At 35.3% G+C, this 18456-nt stretch overlaps 1 protein-coding gene across 1 annotated transcript; it reads right to left on the reverse strand.

Moving 5' to 3' along the window:
* Positions 1-7032: 7032 nt before the first annotated feature.
* Positions 7033-8004, reverse strand: LOC138385986 (olfactory receptor 13C2). Its single transcript, XM_069472146.1, has one exon. It carries the CDS (start codon positions 8002-8004, stop codon positions 7033-7035), a length of 972 nt encoding a protein of 323 aa, XP_069328247.1.
* Between the last annotated feature and the right edge of the window lie 10452 nt (positions 8005-18456).

Below are 18456 nucleotides of genomic sequence, written 5' to 3' on the forward strand. Positions count from 1 at the left end.
ACATATGGAAAATATCAAAGGGTCTTCCATGACTATAATTAGAGTTCCAGATAGAGAGGAAAGAGAGTATGGGGCAGAGAATATATGTAAACAGATAAAAAGCAGAGAGGAAAAATAACAGAGAGGACATGTGAATTACAGATGATTTTTGCATTAGGAACAATGAAAGTCAGAATAAACCAACATATTGGTACATTTAAAGTGTTAATAAAAGATATATTTTGCCAAGTTAGTATTCTATATCCAGTGATAACATCCATCAAAACTGAAAACAAAATATATACCATCAAATTGTGGTGTCAGTGGAGCCAAGCAGAGAGCTAAACTTCTACTCCCTGCCCAACAGTAAAAGGTGACTGATTCTCCCACCTAGGTGGTGTTGATGGGCTGAGCAGGAAGTTCAGCTTTCACTTCCACCTTGCTAATGTTAGTGGGGTACCCCACCCAGCAGAAGGCAGAATGAAGCTTTGCAAAAAGAAGCTAGTCAGTCCTCTTCCCCATCACGCACACACACCCTAGGTGTCAGTGGGAACTAAATTTCCACCCCCAGCTACATTTGAGTGGCACATCCTGAAAAGAAGATGGTGTTTTTCCCCTGAAACAAAGTTTGTCAGCATTGGAGGGAGAGGGGAGGTGTACCAGATGTCCAGAAAGGAGAGATTGCTGGGGAAGAAGTATTTGGGTGTGTGCAGGTGGGAATCAAAGATGCTGACAGAGATCAAAATAATATTACCCAGCAAGGTGATCAGATACATTAGCAGACACAGCATAAATGTGATGATCTCAACTTTGGGGGAGTGAGTCAGTCCCAGGAAAATAAAATTTGGAATGACTTGCCAATTTGGCTGGACCATTTTATTCCTTCTTGTTCATCTGTTGTAGTGAATAGAATTTCATTGTGTATATTTAAAATTTTTTTTATGTCTTTTTTTTTGTTTGTTTTTCAGCTCATTAAGGGGGTACAAAAGATCAGGCTATATACATTGCCCATGCCTCCCCATCCCCCTGAGTCTGAGCTTCAATTGTGTCCATTCCCTAGACAGTGCACATCACACTCATCATATAGGTGTGTACTCCTCCCCTCCCCCACCCCACCCCACCCCAGTCAGAAATTCAAGCGTGTCCATTCCCCAGGCAGTGCGCATCGCACTCAACAAGTAGGTATACACCCATCCCTTCCACCCAGCCCCGACCTCTGTCCGATACTCAATTGGTGTTATTCCCAAATGTGCACTCAGGGAAACCAGTTTGCTGGTGAGTACATGTGGTGCTTATTTTTCCATTCTTGGGATACTTCACTTAATAGAATGGGTTCCAGCTCTCTCCAGGAGAACCAAAGAGATGCCATATCGCCATTATTTCTAATAGCTGAGTAATATTCCATGGTATACATATACCACATTTTGCTAATCCATTCATGAATTGATGGGCATTTGGGTTGTTTCCACATCTTTGCGATTGTGAATTGTGCTGCTATAAACATTCGGGTGCAGGTGTCTTTTTTATAGAATGACTTTTGTTCTTCTGGGTAGATGCCCAGTAATGGGATTGCTGGATCAAATGGTAGGTCGACTTGAATCTGTTTAAGGTATCTCCACATTGCTTTCCATAGGGGCTGCACTAGTTTACAGTCCCACCAGCAGTGTATGAGTGTACCTATCTCTCCACACCCACACCAACATGTATAGTTTTGGGACTTTTTGATAAAGGCCGTTCTCACTGGAGTTAAGTGATATCTCATTGTGGTTTTTGATTTGCATTTCCCTGATGATTAGAGATGTTGAACACTTTTTCATATGTTTGTTAGCCATTTTTATATCTTCTTTTGAAAAATTTCTATTCATGTCCTTTGCCCACTTTTTGATAGGGTTGTTCGATTTATTCTTACTGATTTTCCTGAGTTCTAAATAGATTCTTGTTATCAGTCCTTTATCTGATATGTAGTATGCGAAAATTTTTTCCCATTCTGTAGGTTGTCTGTTTACTCTCGTGACTGTTTCTTTGGCTGTGCAGAAGCTTTTTAATTTGATCAGGGGAAAAGATTCCTTATTTAATAAATGGTGCTGGGAAAACTGGATATCCACATGTAGAAGACTAAAACAGGACACACAGCTCTCACCCCTCACAAAAATCAAATCACGGTGGTTAACAGACTTAAACCTTAGGTCAGAAACTATTAGAATTCTAGAAGAAAATGTAGGAAAGACTTACAGACATTGGCCTAGGCAAAGAATTTATGAATAAGACCCCTAAGGCAATCACAGCAGCAACAAAATAAAAATTTAAATTCTATCAACTTTCAGGGAGTTTTTGTTAGGGGTACTTTAGGAGGGTCATTGTTATGTCAATGTTATTGGCAATGTCACATTAACTATTCATTCATTTATCCAATATTTATTGAATACACTATAGGGCACTGAAGATCTAGAGCTGAAGTACACAAAATCTGCTGCTCTCAGGCAACTCACCATCAAATATAGGACATAGTCAAGTAAATAAACAATTCCAATACCATGATATATTTTATGCCTCAGGGTAGTAGGCAAACACAGAGTAATAACCCTAACTATGTTTGGGGCAGCTGTTCAGTGAGACCCTCTAAGGCTTAGTTTAATCCAAAGAAGCTTTGGACCTAATCAGGTTAAGGACCAGGGGAGGTTAACTAGGAAAAGAGCTGTTTTTTTGGCAAAAGTTGTATGAGAAGTTCTTTGTTTGCACTTCATAAAGTTCTAAATTATTTAATATGACAGATGGATAGGCTGCATACTAAGGAATATAAAAAAAAATGAGGATAGGAAATAGGCAAGAGCCCAATCCCTATAACACTACCTGATTTCTATTCTCAACAAGGAAATTTTGAATATGGAAATGATCTTGAACACAGCTTTTCTTAAAAAGATAATCATTTTTAAAGTTTAGTATTTTATTATTTGAATCAAATTACTTACAACATATCTTACAACTGATCACACATGGAGATGTGTTTAAAAACCATTGTACCACAAGGTAGAATTCAAATGAAGTATCAAATACACAGACCTCACATTCTCATTGCTGCTTGTTTCTCCAACCTCATCTGCCAACACTCCACCTCTCACCTCCACACACACTTTCTACTCCAAAATAGCAATCAACTTGTGGTTCCTCATACTTTGCCATCTTATATTTTTATGTGTTTAATATACAGTTTGTCTACCTGAAATACCCTTCATGCTCACCTCTAATGTCCATTGTATATTTTCATCAAATCTTCAGAACCCTATGCAAGATGCAGTATGGAGAGAGAACAGGAATTCCAGTAATTCCTTGGTTTCTTTTTTTTTTTAAATATAAATGCTAATTTACAAAAATAAATTTTTTTATTTTATTTCAGCTTATTATGGGGGTACAAAAGTTCAGGTTATGTATATTGCCCATGCCCCACCCCGCCCCCAGTCAGAGCTTCAAGCGTGTCCATTCCCCAGACAGTGCGCATCGCACTCATCTTGTAAGTATACACCCATCCCCTCCCCCCAACCCCCACCTCTGCCTGATACCCAATTGGTGTTATTCCCAAATGTGCACTTAGGTGATGATCAGGGAAACCAATTTGCTGGTGAGTACATGTGGTGCTTATTTTTCCATTCTTGGGATATAGAATCTCTTTTGTTCTCCTGGAGAGAGTTGGAACCCATTCTATTAAGTGAAGTATCCTTGGTTTCTAGGAGTGAAACATGTTGACTTTAAGGTAACTGTGAGATATCATGAAGGAGATGATGAGTGACCAGTTAGGTTATACAGATCTAGATCACAGGAGGTTTAGGAAGTAGAAAACATAGCTGTTATTTGCCTGCATATAGGTGATACTTGAAATGGTGATTGCATACTTATGATTACCCAGGAATATCATGCAGAGAAAAAAGTCAAGAAAGGCTAGATTTCTGGGAAATCCCAAAATAATATGGTAGGGTAGAGAAAGAACATCCTCTGTTCCTTCAAAATAGAGGTATAGAATAACTCAAATATGATGTGATTACAGAAACCAAATGGGGGAGCTCCAAAAATAGAATAACAATTCCTAATACTAAAGACAAGTCCAGTGAGACAGGATTAGAAAACAACTGATATCAAACTTTATTCTGACTCCTAGATTTCTTCAGTAGTTCCTCTTCACAAATTGACAGACTTAGATTCTCAGTGAATTACTGGAAAATGAAATACATATCTATAGGTGATGCTTACCCTATGCCTAAAATTCACAAAATCATATATAACAGGTTTAGTTCTGCTATAATCATTTTGATTATTGATTTATATGGTTACATCATACAACACATACATACTTCTCTTAGAAGTTATGTATAATTTCTTTTACTAGGATTCATCTTTGATCCTTTAAAGCATCTACTAAAATAAGATTTCTTACTAAATATTTACTTTCTTTATTTCATTAAATCTCAAATATAACTTGAAGCACCTAATAGATACTCAATAAATGTTTATTGAGTGAAAAGAAAAACTGTGTGCAAATTTCTTAAGTAGGGCTTCATTCTTCGTATATACTTATGTTATTCAAGTATATCACACTGAACTATACCCATATGTGAACACCCCCATCCCTTTCATCACTGGACTGTGAGCTTCTCAAGAACCTGTTCCATACAGTGCTAGCAAAGTAAAAACTTGCATTCAAGATTTTTCATAACACATGGCTACCCTGTACCTGGCAAGTTTTCGATATATGTTAAAATGAATAAATTTTCAATATAGTTCTCTGTGCCAACATAAAAACCTAAAGACTTCTCAACTTGTCATTTACATATACAATCTTACTTGTGGAATTAAAGAAACTAGTTGAATTAAGAATCAAAGATGATGAGCTCCTAGCCCTAAGTATTTGATATAGAGTCAAATACTTAGAGAGGAAGAAGACAATAATCACCTGTACTCTTCTTTACTAGAGATAGAAATGTTTCTCAAATAATATAAAGCAAATTAAAAATTTCAAGGTAAATTGTGGGAAACATCACTATAATATAGTCTCTCGGCCAATAGAACTGCAATATGAGCAGATTCTAAGACAGAATTACTTGTGCCAAGGTGATGGAGGCCCAGACCTCAGTAGAAAGCTTAATACATTTTAGCATACACCAAGGTCAATTGTCCTGAAGACTGTATGTTTCAAGCTTCATTCTGCCTGGAGCCCAGTAATGGAAACTATACCATAAAGCTTATTTGAAAACTTAAGGTGAAAAAATATACTTGAAAACGAAGCTGTTTATATTTTCAGAGAAGATGAGAAACTGCTCTGATCTATACTCATTGAATCAGTGTTATTAACAATAAGACTATATCCCTTCTAACTGTATCCAAACATTAAAAAATGAGCATACTTCTGCTCTTCAGTAAGTACGACTCTATTAATTTTTTTATTTTTTTTTATTTCAGCATATTACAGGGATACAAATGTTTAGGTTACATACATTGCCTTTGCACCACCCAAGTCAGAGCTTCAAGGGTGTCCATTATTAAACATTCTACCAAAACTTAATAGTAGCTAAATGCTTGACAAATTGTATATTTCAGGCCAGTACTTTTCATGGGGACCAGGCAGACTATAGACACAAGTCATTATCTGTCTAAAGTAATACTTTTTATGACCCATGGGGATTTCAGCAAAAAATATTACAGTCACACATCACCAACAAACAGGTATGCATCCTGCCATGTCCCTGGAATCTGATGCTGCTGCTGCCCTACTCTTTAGGGTGACCAATATTAGATCATCCAAACTGGGTCAATTTTAATAGTGAAAGAGAGAACTATTAATAATTACACCAGGGCAATTGGTGTTAATTAGAATAGTTACGATCAAATAAAGATATATGGTTACTATTCCATGGTTGAGTCCCTTAGTGCCATCATATTCCAAATCCACAAGGTGTTTCCCAAAACAGTGGGCTTTATATTTTGTCATCAGTATCCCAAAACAGTACTGTCTTGGCCCTGGCTCACAACAACTGTGTAAACTTTGGCCTGCACCTGATCACTCTCAAGGACTTAGACCTAAGTTCATGGATCCAGGCTAGGGAAACAATCTGGGATAGATATCACACTGTCCTTGGACTAAAGGTGCTAAGCTTAGGAGTATGTAGCTACATGCACAGAAAACAATCAGTATTATTTATTTAAATGGACTTCTAGTAAATTATTTTAGTAATGATAGAATTAGAAATCCATAATTTTAACTAAGTCATAAAAAATGTAAAACTAGATTTCATTCTGTCTTGCAAAGAAAGTAAAGAAGTATGAAATTGGTTTTTGAAAATAATTTTATCAAAAATGAAGGGAAAACAAGGCTTTTCTCTCATCTGGAAATCTCCCTCTCTATTACACTATCACTCTACTTGCCCTCATGGTCAAGCTCTTCATAAACAAAAACAAGAAGAAAAAACAAACAACAAAAAAACCATAATCACTGACTCCCAAAACACTGAAATGTATTTATTTACTTATTTTTCTTACGTACTGCATCAGAATATGTTGGAGCTTTAGGGCTTTGAGAAATGAATTTGAAACAGCTTCAAGAAGCTATTTGTTTTAGTTTTTCTATCTGATTTCCACATTGTGATTATAAAATTACTTGCCCCTTTCTCATTTACTTTTTATTTTTTTTTATTTATTTTTTTTTTTTGTTGAGACAGAGTCTCACTTTGTTGCCCAGGCTAGAGTGAGTGCCGTGGCGTCAGCTTAGCTCACAGCAACCTCAAACTCCTGGGCTTAAGCGATCCTACTGCCTCAGCCTCCCGAGTAGCTGGGACTACAGGCATGCGCCACTATGCCCGACTAATTTTTTCTATATAGATTTTTTAGTTGTCCATATAATGTCTTTCTATTTTTTTAGTAGAGACAGGGTCTCGCTCTTGCTCAGGCTGGTCTCGAACTCCTGACCTCAAGCGATCCACCCGCCTCGGCCTCCCAGAGTGCTAGGATTACAGGCGTGAGCCACCGCGCCCGGCCCTCATTTACTTTTTAAAAACTTTTCTTCTTTTTTCATTTACTTTTTAAAAAGTTTTTTAAAACTTTTCTTCTTAGTAAGTGTTTTACTGCTTCCTTCACATCCTTGTTCCTAAGACTATAGATTAAAGGATTCATCATGGGCGTCATCACCCCGTAGAACATGGATATAAGTTTGTCAGTAGCATCCAAGTGATCTGAATTAAGTGTCTCTTTCGACTTGGGCTTCATGTACATGAAGAGGATGGTCCCATAGAATATTATCACCACAGTCAAATGGGCTGAGCAAGTAGAGAAGACTTTGCTTCTCCCCTCAGAAGAATGAATTTTGAGGATGCTGGCAATGATTAATGTATAAGAGATAATGATTAATAACAAAGGTGTCAATATGAACAATGTCGTGGCCATGAGCATGATGAACTCATTGCCTGAGATGTCAGCACAGGCCAATTTCATCACAGCCAGAATTTCACAGGAGAAATGATTGATGACATTATTCCTGCAGAAAGGCAACTGTACTACAAATACTGTTTGTACGGCAGAGTTGACAACACCTATAATCCAGGACCCAGCTGCCATGGGCACATAGGCATCCTTGCTCATGATGATGGGATATCTCAGAGGGTTGCAGATGGCCACATAGCGGTCAAAGGCCATCATGCCCAGGAGCACGCACTCTGTTGTTCCCATGGCCAAGCCAAGGAACATCTGCACTGCACAGCCAGAGAAGGAAATGGTCTTTCTCTCTGAGAGGAAGCTCACCAGCGTAGAGGGAATGGAGGTGGTGGTGTAGCAGATGTCCAAGAAAGAGAGGTTGCCCAGGAAGAAGTACATAGGGGTGTGAAGGTGAGAGTCCAAGATGCTGATTAAAATGAGAGTACCATTTCCCAGAAGGATGATCACATACATTGCTAGGATCAGCACAAAAAAGAGTAACTCAAGCCTTGGGTAACTAGAAAGCCCCTTCAGAAAAAATTCCACCAGAATGGTTTGGTTTTCCCATTCCATTTTACTGTCTCTTTTTTACCTGTAAGACAAAGCATTTTAATACCAATATGTATTTTACTATGATTACTTTCAAACATGTACCAATGCACAAGTACCATACTTCCAGAGAAACAACAAAATAAAAAAAAAAAAAAAGGAGAAGAGCAAAGAAATAAGGGAGGCAGTAAAGAAAAGTAGACAGAAAAGACGGAAGGTATGAATGGAGAGAGGCAAGGGAAGAAGAAACTAACATGTTTCATGCTATACCCAATATACACTTTAATTAATTTAATCTTATCACAGTTCTAGGAGAGAGCTATTATCATCCACATTTTACAGACAAATAAATCAGAGCAGAAATTTTATGTAAATTTGAGCAGAGGTAAACAGTATATATATATGTGTGTATATACAGTATATAGCAGAGCCAAGACGCAAATCTAAATCTTCTTTGCTGAAACCTGAGCTTTTTGTCTTATTTATCATCACATATGTAAACTGGAGGCTATAAGAAAAATGAGCATCGTATTATGTGTAACTGAACAATAAACCATTTTTATTGGTTATAAATCACCACAGAATAGATCAATGCTCTTATCACTCCTTGAAATCTTACTGTTATGTTTATTGTCTGTTTGGCCCAATAGGATGGAAACTTCATAAGGGCAGGTACTTACTCTTGTTTATTTTCACAGTTCCAAGATTAGAATAGAGCAGACACAGAGGCAAACGTGCAATAACATTTTTTGGATAAATGAGCAAAAATCAAAGACAAAGTAATGACTAACAGTTCGTACTCTGTGCCAATCCTCTACTCATTGTTTTCTTCGTGCTTTACCTAATTTAGACTGAAAAGCAACCATATGAAGTAACTACTGTTATTATTAACATCACCATCCCTGTTATGTAAAGGGAGGAAATAAGGCACAGAAAAGTCAAGTACTTTGCTTAAGGTCAATTTCATGCAGCTAAATAAATAATGAATCCAGGACCTAAATCCAAACAGTATAACTGCAGAATTATGCACTTAACATTCATTTTGCAAAGAGGATTTGGCTCACAGGCTAGAATGCCTTGTAATCTGATTGACAGAACTAACATTTCAAAAAAAAAATCAGACAAAAAGTGTGATTAATCAGAAAGAAGATTTCAATATGATGATTTGAGTACAGTTTGACACTTCATATTTTGCTAGAAAATTATTAATTTCTGTAACAACAAATGTTTTGTTGCAGAGTTGCATTTAATCCTTATGATTTTTGTGTTCTCTCTTATATGAGAAGTTCTCTCATTTCTTATTACTTTTCCTGTCTAATTTTTTTTCATTATTTGATGCACAAGTCAAATATTATACGTCTTACTTATATTATGGGTCTTTTTAAAAAAACAAAAGCAGCATTAGAATAGATTTATCCTCTTCACTTTTTTCTCTGTTTCATTAACTTAAGTTTCTGTCTTCATAAATTTCTTTAAGCATATTTGGATTTATTTTTCTGATTTCATGAACTAAAAAGAAAAATTTCTTTATTTTTAATTTCTTAATATTTCATCTTTCTCCTCTATCTCTAGCTCTAATTAAGGCACTTAAAGAATGCTTTGTTTTATTATAGATTTAGATCTTTTGGAGAAACAATCTTTTCATTGATTTCTAGATGATTTTTTATTTTTCTTTTAATTTCCTCTTTCATCCAAGAGTTATCTAGATGTGTGTTTCTTCCTTATTTAGTGATTAGGTATTTTTGTTCCATTTTCATTATTTATTTTCAATTTTATTTTATTATGATAAGATAACATGACCTATAATTCTCTAGCTATGGACTTTGGGGGAGCCAATTACATGATGTATGTTGTAAATGTTAACAAAAAATGATTTCTCCTTGGGAAAGATAAATGGTTTCATATACACACACAAAACATGTATACATGTATACACATAATCAAGTATATTAAATATATTATTAAAATCTTCCAAATAATTACTTATTTTCTGCCACCTCAATTGGATCAATTCCATATAAATATTTATAATCAAATTATTCTTGTATATCTAGGATCATTTTGCTTTACATGTTTAGCTTCTGTGTATTTAGTTTATACAGTTTTTTAGTTAATATATTTTCTTCATAAATTTTAACTGATATATCTTTATCTTCTTTGGCACTTTAAAATTTAATTCTACTTTTATGATATTGATATTATACTCCTGCCTTCTTTTAGTTTGCTTTTGCCTGCTATCTCTTTGTACATCTTTTTAACTTCTCTTTTTCACTTTGTTTTAAAGTATACTACTCATAAATAACATATTATAAGGATATAGTAACCAAAACAGCATGTCACTGGCATAAAAGTAGATACGTGTATCAATAGAACAGAATAGAAAATCCAGAAATAAAAGCATAGCCCACAACCAGCTGATCTTCAACAAAGCATACAAAAACATGCACTGGGGAAAGGACACCCTACTCAATCAATGGTGCTGGGAAAATGAAATAGCCATATGCAGAATGAAACTGGATCCCTACCTCTCACTATATACAAAATTTAACTCAAGATGGACTTATATGTAAGATCTGGACCATAAAAATTTTGGAGGAAAACCAAGGAAAAACTCTTCTGGACAATGGCCTACCCAAAAAAATTATGACAAAGACCCCAAAAGCAAAGGCAGCAAAAACAAAAATAAACAAATGAGACTTAAATAAACTAAAAAGATTCTACACAGCAAAAGTAGTAATCAAAAGAGTATACAGACAACGTACAAAATGGGAGAAAAGATTCACTCCAATCTTGTGGATGCCAGTGAATTAGGTGGCGGAAGGGAAAAATCATCCAAAAGATATGTCTTTTATAGATTTCAATTCACTCCATAAAAAACTAAGATTGTAATAAGGTACCAGTATTTCTAGATTGAAAACACCTGATATTTTTTGACTAAGATTTTTGACTATTTTATCTTTAGCAAGCCTCTTAACATAAAAAAGAAAATTACCCACTACTACAATTATGATAGAAAAGCAAATATTCAAAATAGTCATAAATTTTACATGCAAACAGTCAAGGATAATGTCTAAGCTGGCTCTTTCTGACTGTGCATTCCTTTGGCATATTATCTTTTTCAGATCCCGGGAGATTATATTTAGTTTTTTAAAATTTTCCAAATTGGTCATCATGTTCTCCTCACATGTTGTCTCTGTATAGAGTCCCTAGCACAGTACCTAGCACACAGTTCAACTGGTTCACAGTTGACTGAACCAAAGGACCTGAGTTATTCTTAGGGAACCACAGTTAAAGATTTGTTTATTATGAATTCTGTACTAAATAACACATAGTCTGCTATCTACTGTGAAGTGAGCTTCAATTAGCCTCAGTAGATGACACAGTGTCCAAATACTTTGTAATGCACTAAAAACCTACACACTGACAAAGAGTAATTTATATGTGTTGGGCAAATTCCTTTCACTTTGTTGAACAATTGTCTTTGCATGCAGAACTGCTCTTTCAGTCCCATAATTTTGTTTTGTTTTGTTTTGTTTTTCCCTACTATATCCCAGTAAACACACTCTTAAATTCCATTTCCAATACTCAAATTCTCTCCCTAGTGAGAAAAACTATCATCTTCAAACTGATTTAATCCAAGTCCTGCTTATGGTTAATAAATTTGTTTCTTGTTTTTTTCAGTAACTTACCTCCAAACCAGAGGTTGCTTCTCTTTCTAGGCTGAAACAGCAACAGATATCTTTGCCTTACTTTTCTACTTGCAGCCAATCTTCATAGCTCCTGATTATTAACTGAATCTCCAAAGAGGCATGCACCGGTGTGTAATCATTTTGTCATAGAAATTCATTGACTAGTTGACATTTATAGAAACATGGTGTTATGGATGTGATTATTAGAATAAGATATCATTAAATTCCTCTACTTCAGAGAAAGTATTGTTAAATTCCTCTAGTTTAAAAATAGGAAGAAAATTAATATTTACCAATGAATTTTAGGAATAGAGAAAATTATATTTGCCCCTGAAGACCAGGTTGAAATACTACTCCATTGTGGAGACCCACAAATTCCTAAAGAATCTTCTTCGGGCTTTAGGAAACAATTTAAATGTTCTGCTCTTAAGGACTCCTACAAACAAACCTCTATGCACAACTTTAAATAGCCTCAGAGATGAAATATGTATAAAACTTATCAAACTTCAGAAATAAAGCCCTGAAGACCTAATTACAGAAGACCTATTACTCTACTTCATAAACAAAATCAGAAGGGAACTCCTATATTGGCATCAAAATTTCCCCAGCTGAATTTTCTCTGTCTCTCTCTCACACACACACTCCATTTTGAAAGTATAATTATTTCCTGTACACATACATTTTCCATTCACTTTATAGATTTAGCTTATAGTGAAAGCTGACTCTTCGAATAAACATGTGTTTACAGATAGTCCTTACGACGGTGTAAAAGTGATCCACATTCAGTAGAAGCCATACTTCAAGTACCCACACAACCATCCTGTTTTTCACTTTCAGTACAGTATTCAATGAATTACATGGGATATTCAGCACTTTACTATAAAATAGGCTCTGGGTTAGATGATTTTGCCCAACTGTAGGCTAATGTAAGTCTTCTGAACACATTTAAGATAGGCTAGGCTAAGCTATGATGTTCAGTAAGTTAGGTATATTAAATGCATTTTCAACAGGGTATTTTCAACTAACAATGAGTTTGTTGGGACCTAACTCCATCATCAGTCAAGGAGGGTCTATACTGTCATTGATTCTAACAGTAATGCATACTGTAAACAAAGAATCAAAGGATAGAAGGAAGGGAGGGAGGGAAAGAAAGAAGTAGGGAGGGAAAGAAAGCAGTAGGGAGAGAAAGAAGGAAAAAAAGGCAAGGTAAGAAAAATAAAGATATTCTCAAGCAATATATTAATATAAAGGTATAAAAAAGTCAGCCAAAAATAAATTATAATTGAATAACATACTGATAACCAAAGTTCAGAAAGGAGCCTGATCTTACATTATAAAACAACATAATAACTTAAGCTAAAATCGTTTGCCCCTGTCTCCCATGTGTAAACTGAGTCAACTTAAGGCTGGATATTTCTGAATGATTTTTTTTCCTTCTTTCTTTTATTTTTGAAATTTATTTTTAACAAAATAATTTCAAATAGGATTCTAGAAGTGAAATGACTGGGTCAAAATGAATGAAGATTTTTATGAATCTAAAGGATAATACTAATTTATGCTCCCACCAGTGTTATGGTGTTGCCAATTTTATCTTGCTCTTACAAACAATGGTTGCTGCCAAAAGTTTAGACTTTTCATCTAATATAAAGGGCTTAAAAATGGTATGTCACTATTAAACAGAATTTTTAATTTCAGAGATATTTAACTTTTTGTGTGTTATAAAGAGCTATATTTTCTTTTATGTAAGTTATATACTTATACCCTCTACTTATTTTTCTACTGGGTGTTTTATATTTTTAAATCACTTCTGTTTACATAAAATTTACAGTACACCTACTCTGTGAAATTCATAGCAAGAATCTACGTGAATATAAAAATGCCTAAGACACAGTCCTTACCTCCAAGAATCTTATAGGTAGGGAGAAAAAAAAAAAATCCATGTAATCAGATGGTTTCAGTAAAAAGTGGTAAATGCTGTGATAAAAATGATGTCTTAGTGTGCCAAGTAACTTAGAATCAAGAAATAATTTCCAGGAAAGGTTGTAGCTGAACTGACTCTTAAACTGTGAATGAGAATTTGAGAGGCAAATAATATAGGGAAGGGCATTCCAGGAAAAGCAAACAGTAACACAAATGGTGTAAGACAAGAAATGGCATGATGAAGACAGAAAACTGAAATAACTCAGCATCACAGGAACATAAATGAAAAAGCAACTGGGGGTTGGTGGAAAATGAAACTAAACAGGAACCAAAGAAAGGAGGGCCTCATATGCCATGTGTATCAGTCAGGGCTCTTAGTTCCAAACAACAGCATACCTTCTGGATGATTTAAACAGAAAGGAAATTCATTAAATTACAGTATGGGAATGTCCCCATGCAGGAATTCCTACCCAGCATTCTCAAGAAGTTTGTTTTCCAAATCACAAATCTCAAGAAAAATTGAGAAACTGAGAAAAAACAAAAAGGTTTATAATTCTCTGTTGAGAATGACAGTGTGACAACAGTGGTTTGAAAGAACCCACTGGCATGAAGTTAAAAGCAAGAGGAGGAAACTAACACAAGGGGTAGTTGTTGCCATGTTTAAGTTGTTGCATGTTCATGGCCCTGGCTGCTACTAACAGTAAGCTATTCTTGCACGCAAATTTAGTAAGTTTATATTTATAGTATACTTTGTGCAAATCCTAATACTTTGTTAACATTTCAAGAAATAAGCCAGAGAGCAAAATAAATCTAAATCTGCAATTTTGACACATAATCTCTACAGTATGCTAACCTGATAAATCAAAATGTTAATATTATTTGAGCATTTTCAAGTGTTTGAATATTCAGTGAAGGCTATAGTACTTTGTAAATACTATTAAAATTGATACTTTAATGATTAAACCATTTTTAATGATTTCTCCACTTTTTAGATAACCAGGATTATCAGCTTTTAGATAATGCTGAATATCTAAAAAGTGGAGAATATTAGTTTTCTATAGTCATATAATAAATTGTAATAACTTAGTGACACAAAATAATGCAAATACATTATCACACAACTTCCATGAGTCAGAAATCCAGGTACAAAGTAGATGGATTCTCTGGTCAGGGTCTTACAAGGATGAAATCAAGGTGTTGGTTATATTGTGTTCTCACCTGGACCATCGGGTCCCCTGCCAAATTCATTTAAATTATTGGAAGAATTCAGTTGTATCATAGAACTAAAGTCCCCATTTTCTTGCTGGCTGTCAGCCAATGGTTATGCTCAGCTTCTAGGAGCCCACCTCAAGTTCCAACCAAACGGTCATCTCATAACCTAGCAGCTTACTTCTTCAAAGGCAGCAAGAGTCTCTCAGTTATAATCTCTCTGGCTTTTTTAAGAGTTCACTTGGTTGGGCCAGGTCCACCTAGGATAATCTTTTTGATTAACTCAAAGCCAACTGGTTAGGGACCTTAATTATATTTGTTTTTTTTTTTTTTTTTTTTTTTAGTTCATAAGAGAACTCTTTGTTTATTTTTTTTTTTTTTTTTTTTTTTTTTTACAGAATCAAAGAGTCTAACAGTATATCTTGTTAGATACAGTATGTCCTCATAATGTATACATTATTTCTTGTACAATGATATGAAATAATGTGGGAAATATTCATGATAAATTATTAAGTGAACAGTGCAAGTTAAAAACAATAGTTTCATATTTTTTCCCCCACCCCCCCTTTCCCGAGTCAGCACCTTCAAGTGTTACCACTCCCCAAACGGTGCGCAATGCACTCATTGTGTAGGCATACCCCCATCCCCTCCCCCACCCCCCACCTCAGTCTGATGTCCAATTGGTGTCGTTCCCAGGTTTGTATTTAGGTGATGAACTGATAACAAGAATCTATTTAGAACTCAGGAAAATCAGCAAGAAAAAATCAAGCAACCCTATCAAAAAGTGGGCAAAGGACATGAATAGAAATTTTTCAAAAGAAGATATAAAAATGGCTAACAAACATATGAAAAAGTGTTCAACATCTCTAATCATCAGGGAAATGCAAATCAAAACCACAATGAGATATCACTTAACCCCAGTGAGAATGGCCTTTATCAAAAAAACCCAAAACAACACATGTTGGCGTGGGTGTGGAGAGACAGGAACACTAATACACTGCTGGTGGGACTGCAAACTAGTGCAACCTCTGTGGAAAGCATTATGGAGGTATCTTAAACAGATTCAAGTAGACCTGCCATTTGACCCAGCAATCCCATTACTGGGCATATACCCAAAGGAAAAAAGGTCATTCTGTAACAAAGGCACGTGTACCCAAATGTTTATAGCAGCACAATTCACAATAGCAAAGATGTGGAAACAACCCAAATGCCCATCAATACATGATTGGATTAGTAAACTGTGGTATATGTATACCATGGAATACTACTCAGCTATAAGGAATGATGAAGATACAACATCTCTATGGTTCTCCTGGAGAGAGTTGGAACCCATTATATTAAGTGAAGTATCCCAAGAATGGAAAAACAAGCATCACATGTACTCACCAGAAAATTGGTTTCCTTGACCTTAATTATATTTGAAAAATCCCTTCTGCCATATAATGTAACATAATCATGGGGAGTAATATCCCATGATATTCACAAGCCCTGCTCATACTCAAAGGGAGAGAACTATATAGGGTGTGTACACCAGGAAGCAGGAATCTTGGAGGCCATCACAGAATTCTGTCTACCACAATGAGTAAAATACAGAAAGAATATTGGAAGTTTTGTTGTTGCTATTGTTGTTTTTGGAAGCATTTTAACAATTACTGATGATTGAGGGAATTTCCAAGAATTCATTGGAATTCCAATTTATTGTTCCCAAATCTCAAAGATTAATATCTGTTGGGAATTTGAAAATAATAGTGGGTGCCAAAGAGACAGGCTAATGTTCAGGAACAAGGCCTAAAACTTTACTACAGAACCTGAGCTGATGATGAAACCACCACTGCTGTTGCCATGGAGAATTAAATGCCAACATCTCAAATACATTTCAAACACTATCGCCTCCAGCACAAGTTCATTAGGTTTAGTGTCAGGAACTTGACTTTGCAACCATTAACACCATAAAAACTCCAACCCAATGAGACTTCTGCACATAGCCTGTGTCCCCAAATTACTCACTCTGGATTAGAAATCTCTTGTGAACGAGTTTGACTAATGGAACACAGTCACGTGTCTATACTAGCTGCAAAGGATGTGAGTTCTGCCTTCTACTTTTAGGAGATAGGAATTTACTCTTGCATAAAAGGGATACACAGAGGATGGGAGGCACAAATATGAGTACCACTACTATTTAGGAATGGACTCTAGCAAAATCAAAGTCAGTTTTCCCGTCACAGATTTTATCTGGGAAGAAGACCCTGAGATACATGGAAAATGTTTTTATCAATGAGTGCCCTTGGGATCAACATCTGTAGAAGGGAAGAGAAGAAAGTTAGATTGAGCAGAAAGAAGGTTGACCTGAGATGAAGGCCCAACAACAGCTTCAGCCAATGATCAAGGAAATCATTAAATGCATCTCAACTTTCATCCCAAATGTATGAAATATACTGAAAACCACTTCTGAAAGGCATATATCACTTAATTCTTTCACAAAGATCTTTAGAAACTATATGCTCTGTGTCCATGAAAGATTTTTGATCACAATTGATAAGAATCAAACCAAGTCTTAAAACAGGGAAGCACTGAAGTTAATCAGGTTGTTAAAAGAGGAAGAACACTGACAGTAGTAGCACCAACCTTCGAGAAAAGCTCCAAGGGTGTGACTTTGGAAGAGACAATGAACAGGTTGACTGCCAATTGTCGTGTGCCCTCAGCACCACCTGCAGCCGGAGCAATATATTCTTTATTTAAGGGATATCTGGGTGGCACATCAAAGTATTCTCCTTATCCCATCTGTTGTTTCTGATACTAAATTTGGTTATATACTTTTCCCTCAATTTTCCAGTCCTAACTGAGACAGGCTGTACTATTTAAGAAGACTGTCCAAAAGTCCCACGTTCATATTCCTTCCTCTAGCAAGAGTCGTTCAGCCATTTTAAGAATCTTCTTCTGACCTCCAGTGAGCAACTTCTTAAAAGATCACACACGCACACACACACATGCACACTCATATTTTTTCAAAAGGCAGTCAAAACATACAAGTATAGAAGAATCTAAATTCACAATGAAGAAATGAATATCTCTTTATTGTAAATAAAAGCTACAAAATGCCCTACCAAAATGCCCCATTTATTAATATATATTTTATATAATTTACATTTAATAACAGAATCCAAGTTATTTTTAATGTAAATATAATTAGGGTTACTTCATGGCATTTAATTTTTTCTAAAACAATGAGCACTTGCTTATTTTATAACTACAAAATAAAAAGTTTCATTCACTTTTGTTTTTCTCTTATCATAAGAACAAAGGGGCAGCATACCCCAAAGTTTTCATATTTTATTAAATCTAAATGTCAGCTTTTATGATACTTATTTACTGAGGATTCAAAATATAGATTAGGATTCAGTGTTACCCAGAATTATCTCCCTATGAGCATAAGTAGTGTATAAATTTGACTTGAGAAAATCATACAGAATGCATACTATAAAAGGTCAAAGAGATTAGAGTGACTATAACAAACATTGATATGAAGAATAATGGCTATCCAACACAGCAACTATAGTTCTAAAAAACCAAACAAAATATATTGGAAAATATCAAAGAATTTGTACGAGAAAACACTATGAAATAACAGACTTGAATGTACCTGATCTGGCTCCCGTAC

The sequence above is a fragment of the Eulemur rufifrons genome, chromosome 7 (assembly GCF_041146395.1).
Source record: "Eulemur rufifrons isolate Redbay chromosome 7, OSU_ERuf_1, whole genome shotgun sequence".
NCBI classification, from domain to species: Eukaryota; Metazoa; Chordata; class Mammalia; order Primates; family Lemuridae; genus Eulemur; species Eulemur rufifrons.

Excerpts from the sequence above, each read along its gene's own strand:
- LOC138385986 (XM_069472146.1), bottom strand. The coding sequence starts at position 8,004 with ATGGAATGGGAAAACCAAACCATTCTGGTGGAATTTTTTCTGAAGGGG.